Below are 23,753 nucleotides of genomic sequence, written 5' to 3' on the forward strand. Positions count from 1 at the left end.
ATCCTAATAAATAATGAACTAATGCCAGTGTACTTTCACTCACTTCAATCATACATAAAGCGCCCACCACAGTCACTATATGAGCATCTATACAGCAATTATTCATGCGTACTTCTTGCTGATTCACTTTAACATTAATGTTGATACAGTTTAGTACATTATAAATATACATTTGCTGAGAAATGATTGGGTATATTTTCTATTGGGCATGCCAAGTTTGTTGGCAGGGTTAACTCTTCTAGCTTGATGCATTCCCTGAGGGCACAAGCAAGCAAGGCTGATGTAGGTAGCTTAATAAGTTTTGTCACATTGCTTAAGGCTGTTGTCATGATTGATAACAGCCAATGAATCCCTTCATCGATTGGCCACACTACCCATGGGTATCTGTCCAGAAGTGTTTTGAGCGTGCGTTGCCAGAACCTGCCAGGTGTCATGCAGACTGACCGGCTGCAGCTGCACAGCTACTGATGGATCAGGGCAGCACAAGGGTATCACTATCACTGCTCCCATCATCTCTGCAGCCTCCGTGCTGCTTGGCAAACTCACTCTTCTCACACCAGCCAAGGGCAAAACACCAAGGGCGGAACAAACCTTTGTTTATCATCACAGCCAATCAGATGTTTACCCTCAAGGGAAGTGAGACTGAGCAGATTCTTTATATAGTAGCTTAAACCAGGAGGGAGGTTACCTAATTTAATGGTAGTTATTTTGACAGGCTTCTTTAGCTGTAATTTGGGAAGGATGCTTCCCATGTGAGGATAAGGCCTTGTCCCAGGGGCCTGCAGGTGACCAGGTGCTAATTGGCACTCAGAGCAGAGAGAAATTTCCTATACTCTATATTCATTTTATTGTCTCTACTTTCTTTTTATCTGCCTTGTCTGGTTTTATTTTCTTTATGTGGAGCACTATGTAAAATTGTTAAGAAAAGTGCTATTTAAATAAATGTTATTATTATTTTTATTATTAATAATAAATTACAAGTTACATGACCAGATGCAGAGGCCCTTTAATGCAACAGTAGATAGAATTGCATTGCAGGGCTTTTAGACTGATGTTAGAGTGGACAGTCTTCGTCTACGGGATCGATAGGGAAGTGGCAGCTGCCTCAATCCTGCAGCACAAATCTCTCTCTCACATGTATAAATGTGAGCAGAGGAGCAATGCATTACACGAGCATGGGGTAGAAACAGTCATGTCTGGAGTCAAAGACTGCATATGTTATTTTCCATTCTTCAAGTAAAATCTGCAGCTTATGACATTAATTAAGATGTGTGCTTCTGACATTGTTATTCAGCGCATGAACTGCTCCTTCATCTTATTGTATTTTCAGCTTGTGTGGCCCTGAGAGATAGCGCTAAATAGTGAAACGGCGTCTTTTCTTAACAGCAGTCTTTATTTACTAAAACATGAATGTATTACTGTTTAATCTGTTATAACAAATACTTAATTAGTTCATTATATCAACAGTAAATTGTGGCATGGTTTAATCCTCAACACACAGCAGATTACATGCTTTGCTAATGGGAATTTGCACAGTATTTATTTGAAAAATATAGAATTCATCATTCATTCACTGTATGTGAATCAACATTCATCCTCTCTGACATTTTTCACATCTGTGTTTCAGTTTTGACTTGGTGACCAATGGGGGCATAGCCATAGCCCTGCACTTTGAGCGCGCTCCATTTATCACCCAGGAGCATACTCTGTGGTTGCCATGGGGACGCTTCTTTGTCATGGATACCATCGTCATGCGGCATGAGGAGAATGACATCCCTAGCTGTGACCTGAGCAGCTTTACCAGGCCAAGCCCCGTGGTGTCCCCAGCTCCGCTCACTGCATTTGCTGGCTCCTGCACCGAAAGGGGGACCGTCGTACCTGAAATCCAGGTGACTACTCTACAGCCACCCTCGGGTTGTGATATATGTTGGTCTCTCCTCCAAATGATTCATGCCACACATCTGAGAGACTCTGAAGATTATTCATCAAGTACAAGTGTAATAGTAACTCTGGCTCATGGCAGTGCTGTGATTTTATCTCTCTAGTGTAATTGGTCCAAGGAACATGGGCGATTTACAATGTGTATTGTACTGTCTTGCCTGCAGAAGTGATGATGATTACCTCGCGCACAGAAAACAGCCTGGACATTTTTAATTTCTCCTGGACTGTAGTTTCCTAGGTTAAGCTTACAAGTAGCACTGGAAAATATTTGTATTTATATTTCATACATATGTTTCTGTCTATGCATGTGTTGGTGCAAACACACGTTTGCATTGGCTTTTGTGTGCAGCTGAATGTGTGGCTACTGTATGTCTAACAGGCATCTCTGTGCCCTTCTCTAATTACTTTGTCTCCCAGTTTACCTCATAAGATTTATGGCATATCAGTGAATTTAGTGTGCAGTCGAGTCTATTTATAGTAGCCCTGTCTTTGCTATTCCTTGAGCTGTGAGAGCACCATACTGGGACATCATCCAATTTACACTTCTAAAGTCCTCATTCTGATCAATTAACCAGGCATTTCTACACTGTGAACATTTAAAAAGAAACACATAATAATTTGCGTGTCCTCTGACCAGTGTTGCTTTGGGTAGCTGGTTTAATTGTTCCACTACATCTTGTACCGTACTGTGGACAAAGGGGATGAGAAATGACTTAATTAGAGCAGAGAGGAGTTGGTCAACCAAACCAGTGCTGTTGACCCTTGAACCCAAAACTGAACATACAATGTCTGTGCTCCTGACCTACTGTTATATCATCAAGAGGTTACAGGTCTGACCTCAGTGGAAATTTCCCAAGGCCACAACGTTGCCTCTTACTAAAACAACTTTTATTACTCTATATATTATCGTACTATGCATGCTCTGAGTCCAAGGGCACTCCTGTGATGCCATTGTCATATGGATTGCAGGAAAGACTGTTGTCCTAATGAAGGACTAGCTATTATTAAATCAATTATGAAAACTACTCACTGCAGTACATAATGAAGAAATCCTTCATTGGATTCCCTGTAATGCTGGAGTATAATTGTCCTCTTATTGATGTTTCTAATCTCCCCTTGGGTCCATATATTTGGTTGGAGGCAAGACTATGAATAGTATGTGACAAACACTGTAGTGGTCACTGACCAAAGGAATGACATATTGATAATCAGTGAGAAACAGAGGTTATGTGGAGGCATGTTATCAATCCTAACTTAAACTTTGAAGAAAATAGATTTTTATGCAGTTTAATATTTACAGTTCCTTCCAGCTAGCCCCAGAATTTATGTTTGCTTTTGATAAGCTTTGTTTTTTGTCCATAGTCTCTGCAGGAGGAAGTGCCTATACCAGGGACTGATATGAAACTTGGCTATTTAAGCAGCAGGACCCCAGGTTACAAGTCAATACTGAGGGTTACCCTCACCCATTCCACAATCCCTTTCAACCTGATGAAGGTTCACCTCATGGTGGCTGTTGAAGGCAGGCTGTTCAGAAAGTGGTTTCCTGCATCCCCCAACCTCTCGTATGACTTTGTGTGGGACAAGGCTGACGTCTACAGCCAGAAGGTCTATGGCTTGTCTGAAGCTTTTGGTAAGTGGTGAAGTACATATTTTTGTTTTGTTTTTTTGTATCCAGAACACATGTGGTTCACTAATGCTAGTTTTATCTTTGCTTTTTTCCCCAGTATCTGTGGGTTTTGAGTATGAGTCATGTCCAGACCTTATTCTATGGGAGAAGAGGACTGCTGTTCTACAGGGCTACGAAACCACTGCCTCCAAACTGGGCGGATGGACAATAGACAAGCATCATGCTTTAAATATCCAGAGTGGTGAGTCAACTTGTAATCCCTTTTTAAATTTCCTTTTCTCATACACTCATACACTTACACCTACTCACAAGATCATTTTAAACCACAAAAAATTTCAGTTTAATACATAATAAATTTGATTGTTGCATTGTAAACACACACATATATATATGTAATATGTAATATGTACATATTAAAAATGTAAACAGAATTATTTTATTTAATTTCCATTGGAGCATCTCATTTAACTGGCAGTTTAATTCCACTGGTTTTATGGCAACTCAGTAATAGACTTTTTGACTTGGGCACATTTTGTGATGTAAGTCATAAGTTTCCCAGTACATATCGCATTTTACACATATCATTCTGAATGAGCCCAAGAGTACAGATAAGTACCACTATGTCAACCCACTACCTCAGATGATGCTTTTAGTGTGACATTGAATTGTCCTTCCAGTCTGCAACATTTTGAGGCTTTTTCAATACACCAATGTCATGTGGCCTCAGATAGATCTGACTTTTTTATTACATCTGTCCATTTTTAGATGAAGGGGGGTCAATTTTCTTATTGCCAGCAAATTACTCCTGAAAGGCAGGAGTAGGAATGAAGAGAAAAAAAACTTTCAGCAGCACCTGTCCAAAGCTAGGCTTCGCAGTCTGTTTGTGTCTGGAAGGGCTCATCAGAGGAGATGAGGCATACTTCTATGAAAAGTGCTCAGGAAGGTGGCACTTTGATCTGTCACACTAAACCTGCTGAGTCTGAAAGTGCTGTCCGGAGGAGGGAGAGAGTTACTACTTGCCCCCTCCCTACCCTCTCCACCTTCACTGCCAGTTCTTCCGCCCCATCCCCCAGCCTTTTGGCATCTCCATGTCTTGTTCATGCCCAGCATTTTTAGAATCATCCCTAATTTAATTGCTGTCAGTCTGCTATTCCCAGCAGCAGCAGTCCCTAAGATTAAATCACGTCCCAGGAAGGGATGCTTGGCTGATCTTTTCTGATAGACCAAATGTTGTGCTGCTCAAAGAACTCAGGTCACCAAGTATCATCAGAAACAGAAAAACTACAGCAGACATGCAGATGTTGGATTTCAAATATGATTACATTGATTGGGCTGCAGGAACATCTTTACATTTACATATTTGAGTATTTTCCAAGAGTATATTGGCAATGAAAAATAGTGTGCATGTGCGTGTGGGTGTGCATCTTAATGCCTGTACATAACACTGTATGTACACATGGGGCTCTATTTTTGTTCCTGCACAAGGCTGGTGGAGGTAAGGCCATTTGTAATCGGGGCAAGTCAATTTTTTGTGATTGTGCCTGTGTTGTAATTTTCTAGCTCCAAGAGATTCTACTTGTGCCAAGGGCTTTTTGGTCCCCATTTTGGTGTGAAATTGAGCCTGTGTTTCCATCTGTTAAGACCACCTCTTATTGCAAACACATGCGCACGGAGCAATTTTCATGGCTTCAGTTGGTGCACATACTGACCCTTTCACAATCCCATCAGCTTCTTATCTCTGTTTTGACTTTTGTGTCTTCCATTTTCACATAAAAATGTCAGCTAATATACATTTCAAACTGCAATAAGCAATTTTGGACCACTGTTCAAGATCATTGGAATAGTCTCAGCTTACCAGGTTCCTACTGGGTAAAATGCTAGTGCACAGTTGCCTACTTAACTATCCAACAGAAACAGAGCAATATGAGTATCCCATTTGAATCCTTTTGCTTACCAGTTATTAACTGCATTACATATTATTACACACACCTCAAACAACATAAGTATCTTAATTACTCAATAAAACATTCTGACATGGAGTTTGCCAACATATTTATTGAGCCCACCAGTCTTAACTGCTATTCTGTACAGATTCAAAGTTTGTATACACATTACTGGCTCTAGGAGGTGTCATGAGCTCCCTCAAAAATTCAGCAACATTTTTTACTTCCAACTCCAAACACTATTTCTTCTGAAAAATCAAATAATAATTTCTGTTTTGTAAACAGGATTAATTGGGAGCAGTTAGCTAATGCATAAATGTAAACCGCATAAACAATTTGAAGTGGTGGAATTATTATATGCATGTAAACATATCTAATATAAGTAATTGGGTGCAACCTTTTTAATCACTGTGGTAAAAAAGTACAGTCAACAGGCACTGATAATGGTAATACATTTTATTTTTTTAACTGCTAACTGCATGAATATTCATGTAAAGTAGGTTGTGGACATTATTACACATGGACAGGAATTATAAGGTGTCCTAAACAGTAAATTTAACATGAAACGAGGCATCATCTGCCCTCAGTAACACATTTTTGGTGCTGTATAGTCATTATTGGGCTGCTGTGTAATTATTTGTTTATTTCTAAAAGTTTTTTTGTTTTTTTGTGAGAAGATGGCCTGGACCCTTCTCAGTTCATTAGGAAACACTGCTGCTTTCAAAGAGGATTAAAGAAGCTGATTTAACTGCCTGTTGTTTAAGCCCACCTCTGGTTACCAGGATTGCAAGAATTAACCACAATAACCATTAATATAGCCCAGAGTCCTCAAACTCTCCTAAACCAAAACAGGTTGCAGGTGTTATTTGTTTCTTTACTGTGTCCTCATCAGGTATTCTTCACATGGGCAATGGGGAGAACGTCTTCATCTCCCAGCAGCCTCCAGTAATCGGCAGTGTGATGGGGAACGGGCGCAGGCGCAGCATCTCCTGCCCCAGCTGTAATGGCCTTGCTGACGGAAATAAGCTGCTGGCCCCTGTGGCTCTGGCCTGTGGCTCAGATGGAAGTCTGTACGTGGGCGATTTCAACTATGTGAGGAGGATTTTCACCACAGGGAATGTCACCAGCGTCCTGGAGCTCAGGTAACCATGGAGTAACCTACCAATACTCACTCAGGACTATGAGCTCAGATGGGCCTGTACACAGGTCATAAACCAAGGAGGTCGATTGAGATAGACAGAAATGCCCTAAAGGCCCAGGATTGATGGTCCTGCCTCTCTCATTCACCTGTATCAGCTGGAGTTTGGCCCTGATAGGGCCTGAAGAGGAGGTAATGGGGTCTTAACAGAAGACATTCCAGGAAGAGATTAATTTCTTTGTTAATATCAGCACAGACAGGTTCGAGTAGATAATAAAGTAAATTTTTTGTTGCTTATTCTCTTTCAATTAATTCCGTCCACTAACAACTGTTTTTAAATTCTATCCTCTAACAACTAACATTTCCTCTTCTCTCTCCTCCTCTCTCACCTTCTGCTGCTTTTGGCATACACTGACAGAAATAAAGACTTCAGGCATAGGTAAGCTGTACGGTATTTGCTTAGATTAATATAGGTACAGTCCATATACTTGATTTTGAAGTGAACTTTTGAGCCTATTTCAGACTTGCACTTGAAAGCAAAAGGAAGATCATATCTTGAAATACTGGCTGTCTGTTTAATTTTTATCTTCCCAAAGCTGTAGATTTAATGGTTTATTAACTGTGTGTCCTAGGCTCACTTAATCTCTGGATTTATTGCCTTGACAGTATGTTTGAATCTGTATGTGTGATTGCAAATTCTGTCTGAAAAGAAAGCAGCTGATTGTTTGCTCAGTAGATGCTGCACTTTTTCTCAGGGTTGATATCAGGAGTCAAATGACATTGTCCAATATGCTACAAATGATATTATTGCCTTAAACTATTATGTGAATTAAATTCAACTATTATTATTCTTTGCAATATATTCATTTAATTAAAAATGGTTGTGGAATTGCCATCTGACAAGGAATCTAAACATTTCAAAGTCAGATATAGAACATTGTATTGCCAGTTTGTTGGGTACACCTGACTACTGTACATCCATTGCAGTCCAATATAACAATATTGTGGGAAACCCAACCTTTTTGAAGTGTGTATAATTTTCAGTTTTGTGTTAGAGAAGTATTAATTCAATTCTACAGACCTTTGGGGACTGTAGTTAATGCTGCTTTGTATGTATTGCATATATTGAATAGTAATAGGTGCTTTAATTATTTATCTTAACACCTTTACATATTATAAAATACAGTTTGACAGAACTGCATACTACAGTCTCAAAAATGACCACATAATTTACTCACATAGTCACACCTTTCTTACAATGTCAGGAGAAACACTGAATGTGATAAGTTTCATAAATGTTGGATGCACATAGATGTGCCTAATAAACCGTATATATTTTATCAATGGCTAAAGATACAAAGATCACATTTTCCATGGCAGGTGGTGGCCCGGGAAATCTCTGTGTGCTGTCTTTAGATACCATGTCTCATGTATTGGGCCATTGATTGATTTTCTATCAGAGGGTCATGACTTCAGCCGGGGAACATGTGGTCAAACAGAGAATGAAAAGCCAAGTCATTCTGGTCACTGACCCCTACAGCCAGAATGTCCACATTAACAAAACACTCAGAAGCTCTCTACTGCCTTTTCTGTCTCTCTGCAAGAATCTTTTACCAGTATTTATGTCTCAAATATCTTTGTGCAAATCAAAAATTACACAAATGTTAGGACAATCCTGTACACGAACACACACGGCCATATACACACACACACACACACCACACATGCGTTTGCCAGAGCAAGCCTAACGTGAAAGCTCTGTATCTCTGGTCTCAGTACTCCAAACACATCTGCATATTAAAAAGGAGATTTATTCAGGAAAACACAGCATGTGTCAGTATAAAACGGGTGGCTGCCTCCTGTTCATGTGTGAGCTAGCGATAGGACTGGGAGGTGGGTGATCTCACTGCAATGTTCATTGACCCCCTTCTAAGGATGTCCCCCATCCACTATAGCCAAGCTCCCTCCATTACCGCGCCAGCATGCAGCAAAATCCAATTATCTTCTACAAACTAGATGTTGTCAGTGAATATAGATGGAGTATATGGCCATAGCTCAAGGTCAGGGAATAACACCTCATAGTTTCAAACACTAAGGGAGACCAACAGTGTTCTACATGCAACTGGGAGCTGATAAGGTATCTGCTGATTGCACATGGCAGATAGAATGCAAAGTAGAGTCCAGTTATTGAGGGTTGCTACTGACCTACTCCACGACAGCAGTCATTTTTCTAAGCCACTCGGATGTACCTGGAATGTTCTGTAGACCAACATATCAGTCAACTTGGTCAGTGGGCTGATTGTGACATGTGCGCCTGGGGTTTGCTGCAGTGTCCTGTCATCACTGATTCATTGAAGGTCAATTGTCATTTAAAATTATGTACAGGAGTTGACAATTCCACAGACCCACTGGTCTTTCTTGTTGTTGTATTATAAAAATATAAGCTTTGGCACTGTCACGCCAACCATAAGCCCTAAAAGAACCCTGAAGGTTATTGTTGAGATTCTGTCTTAATCCACTTTGAATGACACCCTGCTGACAGGTTTCTCCATAATGCTTATCAGGTCTGGCAGAACTGTGATGTATCCTGCCCTGATAACTCTGGTCATCTTTAAGGTGACACTAGCCACTACATTACTAAACTGGTTATGATTTGCTTGTGTTTCTCCAACACTCAAAAACCCAATGATATTCAATTTACAATGATTCAATTCAACTGCAAAAAGTAGCAAATGATCCCATTTGAAAACCTGGAACCCGTAAATGTTTTGCATTTTTGCTTGGATTACTCGATTTAAAAATAAATTGTCAAAAGTGTTTTTGTTAAATTTTCTAAAGATCAATCAGTCAACTAATAGAACTGGTTGAAAGGGATTACCTGGGGCACCTAAAGAGAAAAGGCATCTGGTCCAAATACTATGCATGTTATTTATGAGATCAAAGAAAAGCCAGTCAAATCTGCAGTTTCAAAATCAGTTCTGCCTATAGTCTTTAGCATTCATTAGTGTGTAGTACCATTGGGTGCAGATGCTCTGCCATGCTGCCTTGCTTTGATTTTTAGTAATGTGTTCATTATAAGCAGGAGCAGAGTTTTTTATGGAAACCATCCTCTCTTCCACTTCATTGGTACTTCTATAGGTTCATCTACAGTCATCTTTGTTTTCTGATACTTTTCCTGAATGGAGTATGCCATAAGATTGTATGTATCCCACCACAGCAGGATTGGTTATATTTGGTTCTATTGTCTGTCTGTCAGGTTGAGCAACCTCCTGTGGATATGAATGATTACTTTGTTGACTGGGTTGGGAATTTAATAAGATATTTTTCTATGCTGGAATCTCTGCCTGATGAATGCATAATGTGTTTAGATTGTTGTTTCAGCTATGCATTTGTGTTTCTCAAAAAATGTCCCAAGGGAAACAGGAAACATACTTTGTTTGTAGTTCTTCTAGCAATAACCATGCTACTACTATAGACTCTGTGGTTTTTTATAATGTTGTTTTCAGATGATATCACACAGAATTCATGGGTCAGGGATGGGGTAGTAATTAGGATTTCTGTCAAAAGATCCAATGTACCCCAATGACTAAATCCCTCTACACCCTTGTTTCCCTTTGTCTTGCCAGCACTGTATTCCCTTCAGCAGTACTATTGTTTCAATTATTTGAAAGAAACTAGAGATCACTATCTCAACATATGCAGTATTTTCATATACTGTATGTCTACTGTGTATATGTCTACACACAAATGGAGTTTCCACTCTCTTTTGACAGCGGGGAATTCTAACTAAGCTGACTGTATTGTACATGAGTTCTAAGCTCCACCATTATGTCATGTTTAATTTCATTCTGTTTTTCCATGTTTAATCTCATTCTATTTTTCTTTTTCCATGTCCTTGGTTTAAACTGTAATTTTGTCCAATTGACTCTCTAAATGGCTTTTGAATCCATGTTAATTGTATTACACAATGTTTCTTATTGAAACCACTGTAGCCCTTCCAGCTTTATTGACTTGGGCTTCTTACTCTTTTTTTTCCCCTCTCTCAGCAACAGCCCTGCTCATAAGTACTACCTGGCCACCAGTGCAGTGAACGGTGCTGTGTACCTCTCGGACACCAGCAGCAGGAAGGTGTTTAAGGTGAAATCCTTGAATGTTGTGAAAGATGTAGCCAAGAATCTGGAGCTGATAGCAGGCACTGGTGACCAGTGTCTCCCATATGACGACACTCGCTGCGGGGATGGAGGAAAGGCTGTTGAGGCCACTCTCACTAACCCTAGAGGTACATGGATGTTATTATAACCAATGTAGTGTGTAGTTTTTCAAATCAGTTGAGGATAATGTTTCCTCTTTTCTCTCATAAAAACCAATTCATCTTTTCAAGTAGACTAGATTGCTGGATAGTTGAAATACAGTAGTCCCATAGGCTAGATCAATACTCTTCAGTTCTCACACATAATCTTCTCTTCTCTTGCCTCTCTCACTAACTACATATAGCTCACCAGTGTTATTTTAAAACTGAATTTATTTCTCGAAGCACGCCTTCCCATGTGTTTATTTGGTGTCTTCTTTTTCTTGTTGCTTCCATATTTGGATAATGCATTAGTCATTAGATCACATGCTTGCTTTTTGTCCTCCACTGGGATGGCATTATGATTCATATGTGCTGAAATAAGACTCAAGCCCCACTGAAATGTGTATGTATAGTTCAGGTTTACATAGAAAACAGAAATTTTGCTCCATCTGCTGTAGACTTGACGTTACAAGCTGCTGAAATATTGTGTCAGACCCTGAGGTAATACAGAAATACAGAGGTGTGAATAGCTTAGCTAAGGTTAGTTTTCTTCGCTTTATTGTTGTCTGAGGTAGAGAGAGCAAGAAACAAAAGAGACAAATGAGAACTGCATTGATGGAACACTCCTCATCCTTTTAATGTTTCTGTTGTTGTCCATTATTGATTAAAAATCAGTCCTAGCAGTTTTCAGTTTTCATTGCTGTGATTAGTCATACATTTTCATTGCAGTGAATAGTCCTTAATTGTTATTTAGTGGTGTCCTGTCATCGCATTAAGTCACAGATAAACAAAATAATTAATGGCTATTTTCCCTCTCCTGTCCATTGGGTTACTTTTTATCTACAGGCATTACGGTGGATAAGTACGGTGTAATCTTCTTTGTGGATGGGACCATGATTCGCAGGATTGATCAGAATGGAATCATCTCTACTCTTCTGGGATTCAATGACCTGACCTCTGCCCGACCTCTCAGCTGCGATGCTGTGATGGACATCTCTCAGGTATGACCTCTCTGACCTGCGCAGCTGGCGTGTGATTTTCTGTCTCTCAACCTATACCAGTCTCCTTGACTGACCCCGGTCTCCAGGATGCTTACATCTCTATGTAAGCTCTAGCTTCCTGGATTCATGGGCATTCAGTTTGATCTACATTTTCTTATTGGCTGAATGATGCCAGTTTTTAGATTCACAGGATTTGCAAAGGATAGTAAGGTAAAGGAAGGCAGTTAGAGCCTACAGGCATTGCACACTACCAGTTTGAATACTGTTCACATAAACCCACATCAGTAAAATCTTTGTACCTATTTCCACCGATGACGGAAATAGTTCCATTCAGATCTATCACCTGCAGAAACTGCTTAAACCTGAGGTGGCACTGTAGTCCTGGGAGCTTCCATGTCTGTGTCAGCCACACAGCTGAAATGCTGAGAGCCGTTGACCTATAGCTGTAGGGGGATGACGAGGATGACCTATAACCTCACGGGCTCTCGATTCGCACACACATGTTCACTGATGCACGCAAACACATGTACATATACACACACACATACATACCCGACCGCTACACCAGACATATCCCCCAGGCAAGGGCACTTCACTGAGGTCACATCACTCTCTAACTCAACGGCCTCCCTTTGGATGTGACAAGAAAGACTTTTTGCATACTCTGCCAGACTTTATATGGCTGTTTTCCCCACGTTACAATTTTCAGCCCAAGACGTCAGGGGTTGTTTTGCCATACTTGCCATGGCCAATAATCCAATAAAATGCAATTATGTACTGTGAGTGTGTGTGTGTGTGTGTGTGTGTGTGTGTGTGTGTGTGTGTGTGTGTGTTGTGTGCTGTCTACAGTATCTATAATTGTTATGGTTTTACTCCCATAAAAAGAGCATTTCTGGGCTTAAATGATAAAATGTGGTTGATGTGTAAGTCCTGCTCCATGTGCATGCACTAGTTTGTTTCTTGTCCCATTGTGTTTGTTATTGAATATGATTAGCAAAAAGGTCCTGAGGGGACCTCAGATGCCAGTAGAGAGAAGCTTTCTGTGTATGTGAAATGATGTATTCAGAGGAGGGAGCAAAGCCTCCAGCTGCCCATTTCCAGCCCCAGGGGAACTCCATCGCCCTCATGACCCCCGCTTACTGCTGCTCTCCCCCTAAAACACACACACACAGAAACACAAGAGCCTATAGATGCTCACCATCCCAGCTCCACAGCAGTGAGGACACAGGCAGACTGACTGCAGCTCCACAACGATGACAAATCGCACAAGCACTGCCAGAGACACTCAGACAGTAAAAAGCATCCATTAAAAATTCATCCAGGGCACATAGCTTCCTACTTCAAGCACTCCCCAACCCCTCACTTAGGACCAGAGTTTCTCTGGAGAAGGCTCATCTCAGCGGTCATTACTTTGCTGTTCCTCACCTGTTTCAGGCAAAATATCATGTCAAATGTCTCTCTCTTCTCTGATGAGGTCATTGATATCTTGCCATGCCATCTGTGCAGGGAGCGTACTACAGAAAATTTCACTCTTAATTTGATATGCAGCTCCGTAACCTTTCTTTCTTTTAACTTTTTATTACCATGCAAAAGGACACGATTTTGACCTCGTTCAAGAATCTTTTAATTTGTTTATACCAAGGTCTTACGTCCTTGCTGTTTCAGAAATATGTTCCATTTTCTGTTTAAAGTCTTGAAAATCTTCTCTGCATCCCCTGCTGAGTTCAAACTTAAATAGAGGGAAACCATGTCTTAAAACAAGATCACTTGAACATATTTCAAGGGTGTTAGCAGCTTCAGAAAGCTTTATCAAGGCTCTGACTGTGACATTCAATTCAAATCTGAGAGGGACTTCAAATAATGACATATTACTCTTCTTCAGACAGGCATCATGCTGGTATGAGGAAAGAGTGAAGAGATTGCTAATGGAAAATGTCATTACAGTTCTAATACAAGTTCAAATAAATATAAAAATAGTTTTGTGTCGTGTTGGTGCAAATCCATGGCTCGCTTCTTCGACTGATGAGCGCATTTTGGGTTTTTTGCTGGTGGTGGCTCTGTCAGACAGGCACCACTGACAGCTGCCCCGCTGTATAAAGGGGAGGGTATGATCGGGTTACAGCATATGGGACAGCAGCTCGGGAAATATCCCCTCATCATTCAGAGTGGCGTGAAAACCTCCTTACAGGCAGCTCCCTCGAGCCACTCCACACTCTGGCTCATGAAATATTTAACCACCAGTGTTGACAAGAAATAGGTTTTAAGAAATTGAAAGTCTCCCCTTCATTTCCCCAGTAAATGCATTTTCTGCTCACTGAAAGACGACATGTATCCACTGCCAGTCCCCTGTTTGTTGTATGTAGCCAAAGATATGCCTTATTATATAAACCACCTCCGTTTTGTGGGGGACGATGGGAGGTTCATGGGATGTGAGCTGTGTGTGACGCTCAGATTTGTTTTTCAATCAAAGGTGTGCAGCAAAATAATAAGAAAATAAGAAAATACATGCAAAGGGCAGAGACTCTGTAGATACATACACTGCCTCACACTTCTAGTGGGTCATAAGTGATGATTGGGAGGGATTATTTTTGTACGAGTCTATACATTTTTCAGTTTTTTTAGGAAAATCCTGCACAGTATACCTTTTAATATTATGTGTCTAAGAGATCCCCCTGGGATCATAAGTGAGAGGGGGCAAGGGGAGACTGGTAAATTGGATGAATCCAATCATTCCAATTTGTAAAAAGCCTGATACATTGTTAGCAGAACATTAAGTCATAATTTAGGAGGCCAGAGGCAGGCTAGGCTTTCATTTTGTAAGTGTGCTCCGGTTTCTTTTCAAGGACTTATGCAATCTGTCGTCATTACAAAATTAATAACCCAAAGCAAGGAAAACACTGACTCGGAAAAGGTGAAGGCTGCAGAAGCCCAGTCCTTACGTGTCCGCAGCTCTCATGATCAATTGCAGTGCGCTTTTTTGCAGTTAATCTGATCATTTGAATTATCTCTCCTCGTTCTGCCTTTCCTCAACACTATTGTTATTATCTTTGATCTTATAAATCATGTTTTTGTGTTTTCACTTTTAACGCTACACCAGCTGCTATTTTCCTCCTTATCAGATAATAAATCGTTTAAAAATATGTGTTTCCTCCCAGCGTAAGCTATGAGATAGTCCAGCTTTTTTTCACAGCAGCCTATCTTTTTTGTAAGTGGTTTTCAATGATTCTTCCCTTGAGGGATTGTTTCCCTCTGATAAAGTGGAAAATTTGTGGATCAATAAGAGTTTGGTTTGTTTTTTGTGACCTGAAGCTGATATTTTTGGTGTGTTTTTCCCTCTTAGGTGCGTCTTGAGTGGCCCACAGACCTGGCAGTGAGTCCCATGGACAACTCCCTGTATGTCCTGGACAACAACGTAGTACTCCAGATCTCAGAAAATCACCAAGTCCGTATTGTAGCTGGCCGGCCCATGCACTGCCAAGTGCCTGGAATTGACCATTTCCTCATGAGCAAAGTGGCCATCCATGCCACCCTGGAGTCTGCCAATGCCCTAGCTGTGTCCCATAATGGCATTTTGTACATCGCTGAGTCAGATGAAAAGAAAATAAACAGAGTACGACAGGTGTCCACCAATGGAGAGATCTCTCTGGTTGCAGGGGCACCTAGCGGCTGTGACTGCAAGAATGATGCTAACTGTGATTGTTACTCTGGAGATGAAGGCTATGCCAAGGATGCTAAGCTGAATGCACCCTCTTCCTTGGCAGTGTGCCCAGATGGAGAGCTTTATATTGCGGATCTGGGCAACATTCGTATCCGCTATGTGCGTAAAAACAAGCCCTATCTGAATCCCCTCAGCATGTATGAGGTATCCTCTCCCATTAATGATGAACTCTATCTATTTGACTCCAACGGCAGCCACATTTTCACTCAAAGTCTGACTACAGGAGACCACCTCTACAATCTGACCTACACAGGAGCAGGAGATCTGAGCAGCATTACTGATAAGAACAAAAACATAGTGACCATCAGACGAGACACCACAGGAATGCCTCTATGGCTGATGGTCCCTGATGGACAGACATTCTGGTTCACCATTGGTACCAACAATGCCCTAAAATCTGTCGCTGCTCAGGGTCAAGAACAGGCTGTAATGACCTACCATGGAAGCTCAGGACTTCTAGCAACTAAGACGAATGAAAATGGATGGACAACCTTCTATGAGTAAGTAATATTAAAAGAGTATTCCACTGATAAAGCATTGCACTCCCATAACATTGTGTGATTAGCAATGGACAGTTAAAAAAAGGATAGAAATTGATGTAGCAGAACTAGAGATTGTCTTTTTTATTCCACACATTCTTCTTCCTTGTCAAAACCTGGCGGCTATATTACACACAATGGAACTCAACGATTTACAGTTCAGTCAGAGATTCAGGTATTTTATGCTAGTATCTGCTAATGCAGCCTTGAGCCGCTAGCTTCAAGCAGATATCAGGATATCAGCAGGCTATGCAGGTCTGGTTACCTTACTCCACATACTCAGATGTTTTTAATTTTCAAACTTAGTCTTGCAGTCTTCAGCTCCAACAGATGTTGTGTCCAGTGAAATCACTTAAGACAATTTATCAGACTTCCCTCAGGAACCACAAAAAGGCCTTATACAGCTTTTTTCACATGCAGTATCACTCCCCAAGACCTGTAAACAGAATTTTATGTGTAAAATTGGCTGAGTTCCCCTTTCAGAAACATTTGCAAAACACCTCTTGTACTCTATGCAATATGTATAATTATAATTCTTAAACAGAGTCTGTCTGTCTGATGCTGTCTGTGCCAGTTGAGCTGATTATAGATTACTGCTTCACCCCAAAGAGCAACTAAATAGATCTGTTAAATCTCTTAAATCCAGTACACAGTTTGCACAAAGTAATTTCTGGAATAGCTGAACTGGAAGCTATTTATTTGCCAAATGCTATGGTGCTTTAGTGAGTGAATGTTAAGGGCATTATGAGAGTTCAAGAGCTCTTTGACATCTGAGTTTGGTATTTTGGCATATGATCTACCTTCTTATGTCTCGACGTCTATGTCACTCAGAATACAAGACCTGTGGAAGTATGGGTATAATCCTATTTGCTGTTATCATACCAAATAGGATTACTGGATGATATGTTACTCATCTGCACCCTTGCTTGTAGTGACAGACTACAGACCATTGCATGTTTGGAGTCGTTTACTACAGGAACAACATATATCTGCTGGCAAGCTCATTTTACCCGTAGGACTGTGACAAGGCTTGGCAATATAAGCATAATAGAATAGCCAGAGGTGGTAATTGATTCAGGCAAACCACACATTGTGAGGAAACAATTGAAAACACTCCCACATGCTGCAGCATTTGAGCTTAGGATTTCATGTTCTTGTGACTTCTATGAAGCAATCTGTCCCTTAGCTTAATATACTGTACCAAGGGATATTGTGCTAACTGGAAGTCATTCCAAAAAGTGTGATTAAGCAGATTGGCTGGTCAGACATCTGTTATACCTCGCTGGAGGAATATAACACTGACACATAATCAGATGCTCTGATTTATCTGATCAGACATTTATCACCTGTTTTTGATTTGGTTGTCATCTGAGATGGTTGTACTGAAAAAACAATGCAGTGAAAATGGCACTACTGCAGCCATGCAGAGGGATTTCTCAAGGTAGGGTGAATTGCCCACGGCTTCAACGAATCCTGTGGGTGGTTTGAATTCTGAATTATCTCTCTTTGACTTTCTGTAAAATGGCAGCTGTCATTATCAGGTTTGAGAATACTCTTCCCTATTATGTAATGAAAAGACAGAGATAGTATAGCGTCAGTGACACAAAGGGCTTTTGTAAGATGAAATACAAACAATGGAACTATGCTTCCGAACACATAAAATAAGTGTGGCATCTTCAAGATGTTGACATTACACATTTATTGTTTCATAACAGTAACTTGTTTCAAGGCTGAAACAAGATTGTATCTTCGTATGTATAACTGGGTTTTTGGAGTAACCAATTTCTGTATTTGCACATTTGATTACACAAAAACTTACCCTGGTTTTGTAAAAATCAAATATAACAATTAAGCTAATCTAAAAGAAGTAAGGGTCTGGAGGTGTTCCAGGCACGTCCAATTGCCAGAACACGCTGGAGGGACTACATATCTCTTTTGGCCTGGGAACGCCTTGGGATCCCCCAGGAGGAGCTGGAGGGCGTCGCCGGGGTGAAGGCTGTCTGGGATTTCTTACTCAGTCTGATGGCACCGTGACCCAGTCCTGTATAAGCGGCAGAAAATGAATGGATGGATAGATGGATGGATTAAAGAGATAAGAATACTGTGAAATGTGCAAAAAGTATTCTAGAAGTAGGTAATTCTTTACTAGCACATCCATCAGCTTGAGTGAGACAATGTGTGCAAACATATAAAATAATCAAATTGATGTTCAGTGAACACCAAGGCGATGTAGTTGTTGTTGATGTAGATGTAGATGAAGTATGAAAATACACATTTGTTTAAGCCTGCAATACATAAATAGCCAGATGCCAGTTTCCTACCATTTATCGTGGCATGTTAAAGATACATTGTTACCTACTAACACAACAAAATGCAAATGAGTGGGCAGTTTGGACTTGTTAATTTCCTCTTAAAACATGCATGTCGACAGAGTGTACAAATTACTGTCTGTCTGTTTTTAAAACGTGATTATATATTTGGACATACACTAAGGATACAATTAAGAAAAGCAATTGTTCCGTTTCCAGTTTCTCATTTGCAAATTAAACAACTTCATGTTTACCTGCAAGCAAGTCAGATCATCGATGTTTCATTTAAACCCAATAACGAGTGTTCGTTTTTCTTGAATAATTAGCTTTGAAGGTCACTTCACCACCTGAGGGTCCAAACCATAATTTGCTACCATCAGAATTGAAAAGGAATCTCCATTTATCTCTGTTCACCAAAATGCACTGCTAAACATTTTAACCATATTAATTAATGTGTACTGGAGAACAAAAGACATGTGCTACCCAGCCTTTCTGTTGTAACCCGTGGCAACCTCAACTGCTCCAACATTTACTGTATAGGCAGATGCTCTGCTGACCTCCTAATGTTTTTGTTGTAATGATAAGTGCTTACGCTTAAGGGTTACTGTAAATCTATTAAATCATGTAGCATTCTGAAGGATGCCTAATTGTTCTCTAAGCCTCCAATTAATAGAGCAGGAAGGCTTTTCTGTATAGTAACAAATGTGTTTTAGCCACTGGGTTCAAGCAACTGTTCTCAAGTTGATTTAATACATCAATAATAACAGCTAAATCATGTAAAACAACTGTTAATGAACTTAAAGCAATCACTTTGCTGTTGCCCTTATGTTATTGTCTTCACAGTCATCGGTCAGATGTGTTCTGAAATTCTCAGGCAGCAAGAGGAAGTGAAAATATGAGAATAATTCAGAAGACTACTGAGATTAAAGATTAGGTATGCTGGAAGGGACACTGATATGAAGTGTCCAGCCTATTATTGGGCCCCAGCGTGAAAGGTCATAGAGCTAGCATGTGACACAGAGGTGATGCAATCTGAATAGACTTGTGGCCATCCAGGGGGGGAAAGCAGTCCTTTCCTTCTGCTGAGCACCCTTCCCCCAAATACCCCTCTTGTTCAGGGAAAGCAAGCTAATAGACAGCTGAGTTGAAGCAGGCCAGAGCCATTAGAGCTCAGTGTTGAAGCCCGAGGAATGGCTTTAGCTCAAGGCCCTAATTGAGACAGAGAGAGTCTGGGTCAGTGATCAAGCTGGGGCATGCAACATTGCTGTAGAATGAGACTTCTGTCTTGTCTTGGACTCCTTTGTGCAGAGGTGAAGGCAAACAGGAACACTCTCCTTGCCTAATGAATTGAACAGTTAAAAGTGGTACAGTGCAGATAAGGTGGTAGCGGTAGAATGTGCTTTCCCTGCAAAAACTTTGAATCTATGATTAACACAGATAAAATGTGAGTAGTATCAAAAGAAATCAAATGCTTTAGATATAAATTACTCTGCTATTTAGTATTTCCTGAAGTAGAATACTTGGGATGAAATGCATCTATGAATCTCAGTCCCTAGTACAGTTGAGATCAGATAACATTTATCTCTTGGAGATGATTCCTCTCCCTCTCTTCTTTTCCATATTGGATATTTGAGATGGCAGCACAGAGGAAATATCCGTAAACCAGCACCCGGCATCTCATTTATTAGAGGCTTTATTATGGCAGGCAGCAACACCGAAGAGGGCTTTCCAATCTGTATTCAGTGTGCAGATAAAAGTCTTCTTTCTAAGTAATGTACCGTTCACTCACTCCCATTCTGGAACACTGGCAATCTGAAAGATTTCAAATTGTTCTATGCTGATGTGCTCTCAGAGCGAAATGAAACAATCTGGCCACTCATGTTCCTGTATGTGATGAACTGACTGATTTGTAGGCTAGAGAGATGCTGCATCTCTCCAAGGAGTCGCACCTCAGTGCTCCTATTTCATAGACTGTATAATGAGATTAGGTGATAACACTAATCTTTTAAGCTAATAAGCAGTTTTCCAAATGGGAAAAGGTGTGTGCTCTCACACCTTGGCCGTGACAGTTTTTCCTTGTAAATAGCTGAGTTTTGTTTTGAGTTTGTTTTTTTTTTTTTTGTTTTTTTCTATTGCATGATTTCCTTCTCTGAAAGTTACTCACAAACTGAATAGCATTTATATTAATGGACATTCACATCCTATTTGAAGAGTTAGAAAAGTCCAAACTTGGTGAACTTGTTCGTGCACCCACTTTATATTCATAAAAAGCAAATTGCAGCAGACATTGCATACTTTTTAGAAGTTGTGTTGATTGTATTTCAGTGATTAAAGCTGATAGGTTTGAGTTTTATTACCTAAGGCTGCCAACATTGATGGATTTGCTGTTGTGTTTACTGCCAGTGTTGACACATTTCCACAATTTGTGATACCAAGAGGGAAATATCGGACTCTAACAAAAACTCCCAATTCCTACTTGTAATTACCACTAGAACAATTTATCCTAGACAATAACTCATATTCACAGTAAATCCAAGATGACAGAGTAACTCATTAGTCACATTTATGTGGCTACATGCATTTATGCATACCTGACCTGCATTTATAATTGTATGATTGCTTCCTTGTGATTTAACAAATCTCAACAAGACTCGGTCATTTTTTTTATGCCTCAGCACTGTTTATGATTCTGGTGTGGTGAAACTGTTTATACACAGTTTCAGATGACATGCCCCTCTTTGCCTTCTTTGGCTCACATCAATGTGTTTCTTTGTAGGTATGACAGTTATGGGCGTCTGACTAACGTCACTTACCCCACGGGCCGAGTGAGCAGCTACCGTACAGATGCCGACAGCTCAGTCCGTATCCAGACAGAGGGCTCCAACAAAGAGGATATCACCGTCACCACCAACCTGTCAGCCTCTGGCACCTTCTACACACTCATGCAGGGTGAGTGTCTTATAGCTCACAAGTGGAGCAGGTGATTTTTAAGGTATTTTTTTTTCCATGAAAGTGCCAAAACCTCAAGTTCACTTCATCAACAAACCTTTCTGTTTCTGGTATTATTTTAGTTATGATCAGATACTCGAAATATCCTAAAGCGGTTCATCCTGCACTGTATTATGCACACTTATTTGTTTGGGTATGTAATTTGTAGAAGGGATTCTTAAATATTTTAATTTGCTAATCGACATATTTAGACAGAGATATGACCTTGTCTCAGGGATTTCCATATGTACAGATTTTTGCTGCCAATGTACCATTCGAATGCCTGTGTATTGTACATGTACAATACCAAGTGTGAAAGTTAAACAAGATTAGAATCCCCACTTTATCATGGTGAAGGATTTTGTATGCTCCTAGCTCCGTGGGTCCCCCAAGACCAACTGGTGTTAGGTAAGGAAGCAGACAATACTAAGCAGGGCCATCACTATATGGGCTAACCAACAGTTTTAAGTGGGACTATTTAGAATGATGTATGTGGATTATTCAGAACAACCAGAACTTTGTTTCTGGACATAAATATAGGTGCTGAATTTTTTAAATGTCATTTTTCAGCGCTTTGAACTGTACAGACACCCCCATTTTACTGAGATGGAGGCTGAGGTTTCAGGGGCAGATATGTCAAAACCTGGGTAAATAAAACCACAACTAGATGTGAATTGCTGTCTCTTGGGGTAAATTAGACTTTTGGGGGGGTGAGAGGGGGGCGGGGGGCTGACCCTTAAATTAAGCGATTGCCGTCCATAGCTTACTCACAGTAACATTTGTTGCTCCTTTGTTTTTTAGTAAACTGTGTAGTGCACCTCCCATTTACCAGAATGGAAACATATATTGATTTTCTGTCATATCACACAATTCATAAAACACAGTGGTGGTGACCCATGCAATATCCTCCAGGTTTACAAAATTTAGCCAGAGAGATGCAGACAGAGGGCAGACTGATGATGTGGCTCAGTCCACCGGATTTGTCTTACACACTTAGGCAATCTGATGTCCTGTTTTGTGCCTGACCACTTTATCGATTACCTGTTGATAGCTTTGAACTTTCCAGACCTACTTCAATTTTTTAAAAGACTGCCCCTCCCATACCCTCCCACTCTCTCACATTTGATTTAGATTTTAATGTGTCATCCACCTTCTGTCCCTACTGACTCATGGCTAAATGTGTCTGAAATAAAAGATGACTAGCTCTGGTTTCTGGTTTCTTTTCTGTTGCTCAGTGGACTGGTCACCTCCATGTTTTGACCTTGTCTCAGGCATCTGCTCGCAAGGAGAGTGGCGCCAGGAACTCTGCTGTTAATTAATTCACTATTGTCTTCTTTGTAAGCTTGCAACTGGGTGATCACATTACACATGAATGCACCGCCTTCAAGATTCCTCTCTGGTCATCTGGTTGTGTGTTTGTCCTTTTCTGGGTGAACCTCAACACACCTCAGGGTTGTTACTTATGTTGTTGCCATTATGTGAAATTGATGACTTCAAGATTCAAAACATTAAAGACAGATTTGAGGAAGCTTTAATGAAGCAAAGCCTGTTCAGGCAGTCCAGCTCAAGTCACCACTTCATGCACATGGCATATTCCTCCCACTGCAACATACAATACCAGTCAAAAGTCTGGACACACTTTCTCATTCAAGTGAATGGGGAGGTGTGTCCAAACTTTTGACTGGTATTGTATATCCAAAGCACCCTCTTAATCATGGTTGTGTGCCTCTGCTGCCGCTGTTCATGTAGCATTTCAAAAGCCCCATCTCCACCCCAGCATCCACCTGTAGGCTCTAGGTCTACCTTCCCCTGAGGCCAGAGTTAAAATTATGGCTCCCCACTCCCTGCTATGCTGTACGAGATCAGAGCCTAGATGCCAAACATTAATACTGTACATATTCTACATTTACATAATGATCTATTCCACCTGAGTGGGCTGACTGAATTGTTATTGTCTTTGAAACTGCAGTTAGTATTCAGGTAGCAACTCCAATCAGGTATTGATTCATCAGTCATTAGATAATGAAAAAGATAACATACAAAGGTACCAAACATACAAATGTTAAATTTAAATATATTTGAGTTGACATGTAAATAGTTGCATAGATATACAAGTATTAGTACAATCATATTGGATTTGTACATATTAACCACCTGAAAGATAAAATTATCAAATAGACTGAGGTTGGTTGAAGTCAAGCGTCTCTTTAATTCAAACACAAGCAACAGACACGGAGAGTACGCAGAGTCTCCGTGGA

At 40.4% G+C, this 23,753-nt stretch overlaps 1 protein-coding gene across 8 annotated transcripts in view; it reads left to right on the forward strand.

The window, feature by feature from the left end:
* The window catches only part of tenm4 (teneurin transmembrane protein 4), a 158,424-nt gene that overhangs the window by 117,315 nt on the left and 17,356 nt on the right, over window positions 1-23,753 (forward strand). For 6 of the 8 annotated variants that reach the window (XM_042413531.1, XM_042413533.1, XM_042413536.1 and 3 more), the window contains 9 exons: window positions 1,628-1,889; window positions 3,304-3,571; window positions 3,666-3,809; window positions 6,404-6,653; window positions 7,068-7,088; window positions 10,696-10,928; window positions 11,787-11,941; window positions 15,282-16,159; window positions 21,284-21,456. In XM_042413531.1, coding sequence (XP_042269465.1) covers window positions 1,628-1,889; window positions 3,304-3,571; window positions 3,666-3,809; window positions 6,404-6,653; window positions 7,068-7,088; window positions 10,696-10,928; window positions 11,787-11,941; window positions 15,282-16,159; window positions 21,284-21,456 — 2,384 coding nt within the window. The remainder of the gene's footprint in view (window positions 1-1,627; window positions 1,890-3,303; window positions 3,572-3,665; window positions 3,810-6,403; window positions 6,654-7,067; window positions 7,089-10,695; window positions 10,929-11,786; window positions 11,942-15,281; window positions 16,160-21,283; window positions 21,457-23,753) is intronic. The other 2 variants (XM_042413532.1, XM_042413535.1) reach the window with 1 other exon arrangement.

This window comes from Thunnus maccoyii, chromosome 6 (assembly GCF_910596095.1).
Source record: "Thunnus maccoyii chromosome 6, fThuMac1.1, whole genome shotgun sequence".
Taxonomy (NCBI): domain Eukaryota; kingdom Metazoa; phylum Chordata; class Actinopteri; order Scombriformes; family Scombridae; genus Thunnus; species Thunnus maccoyii.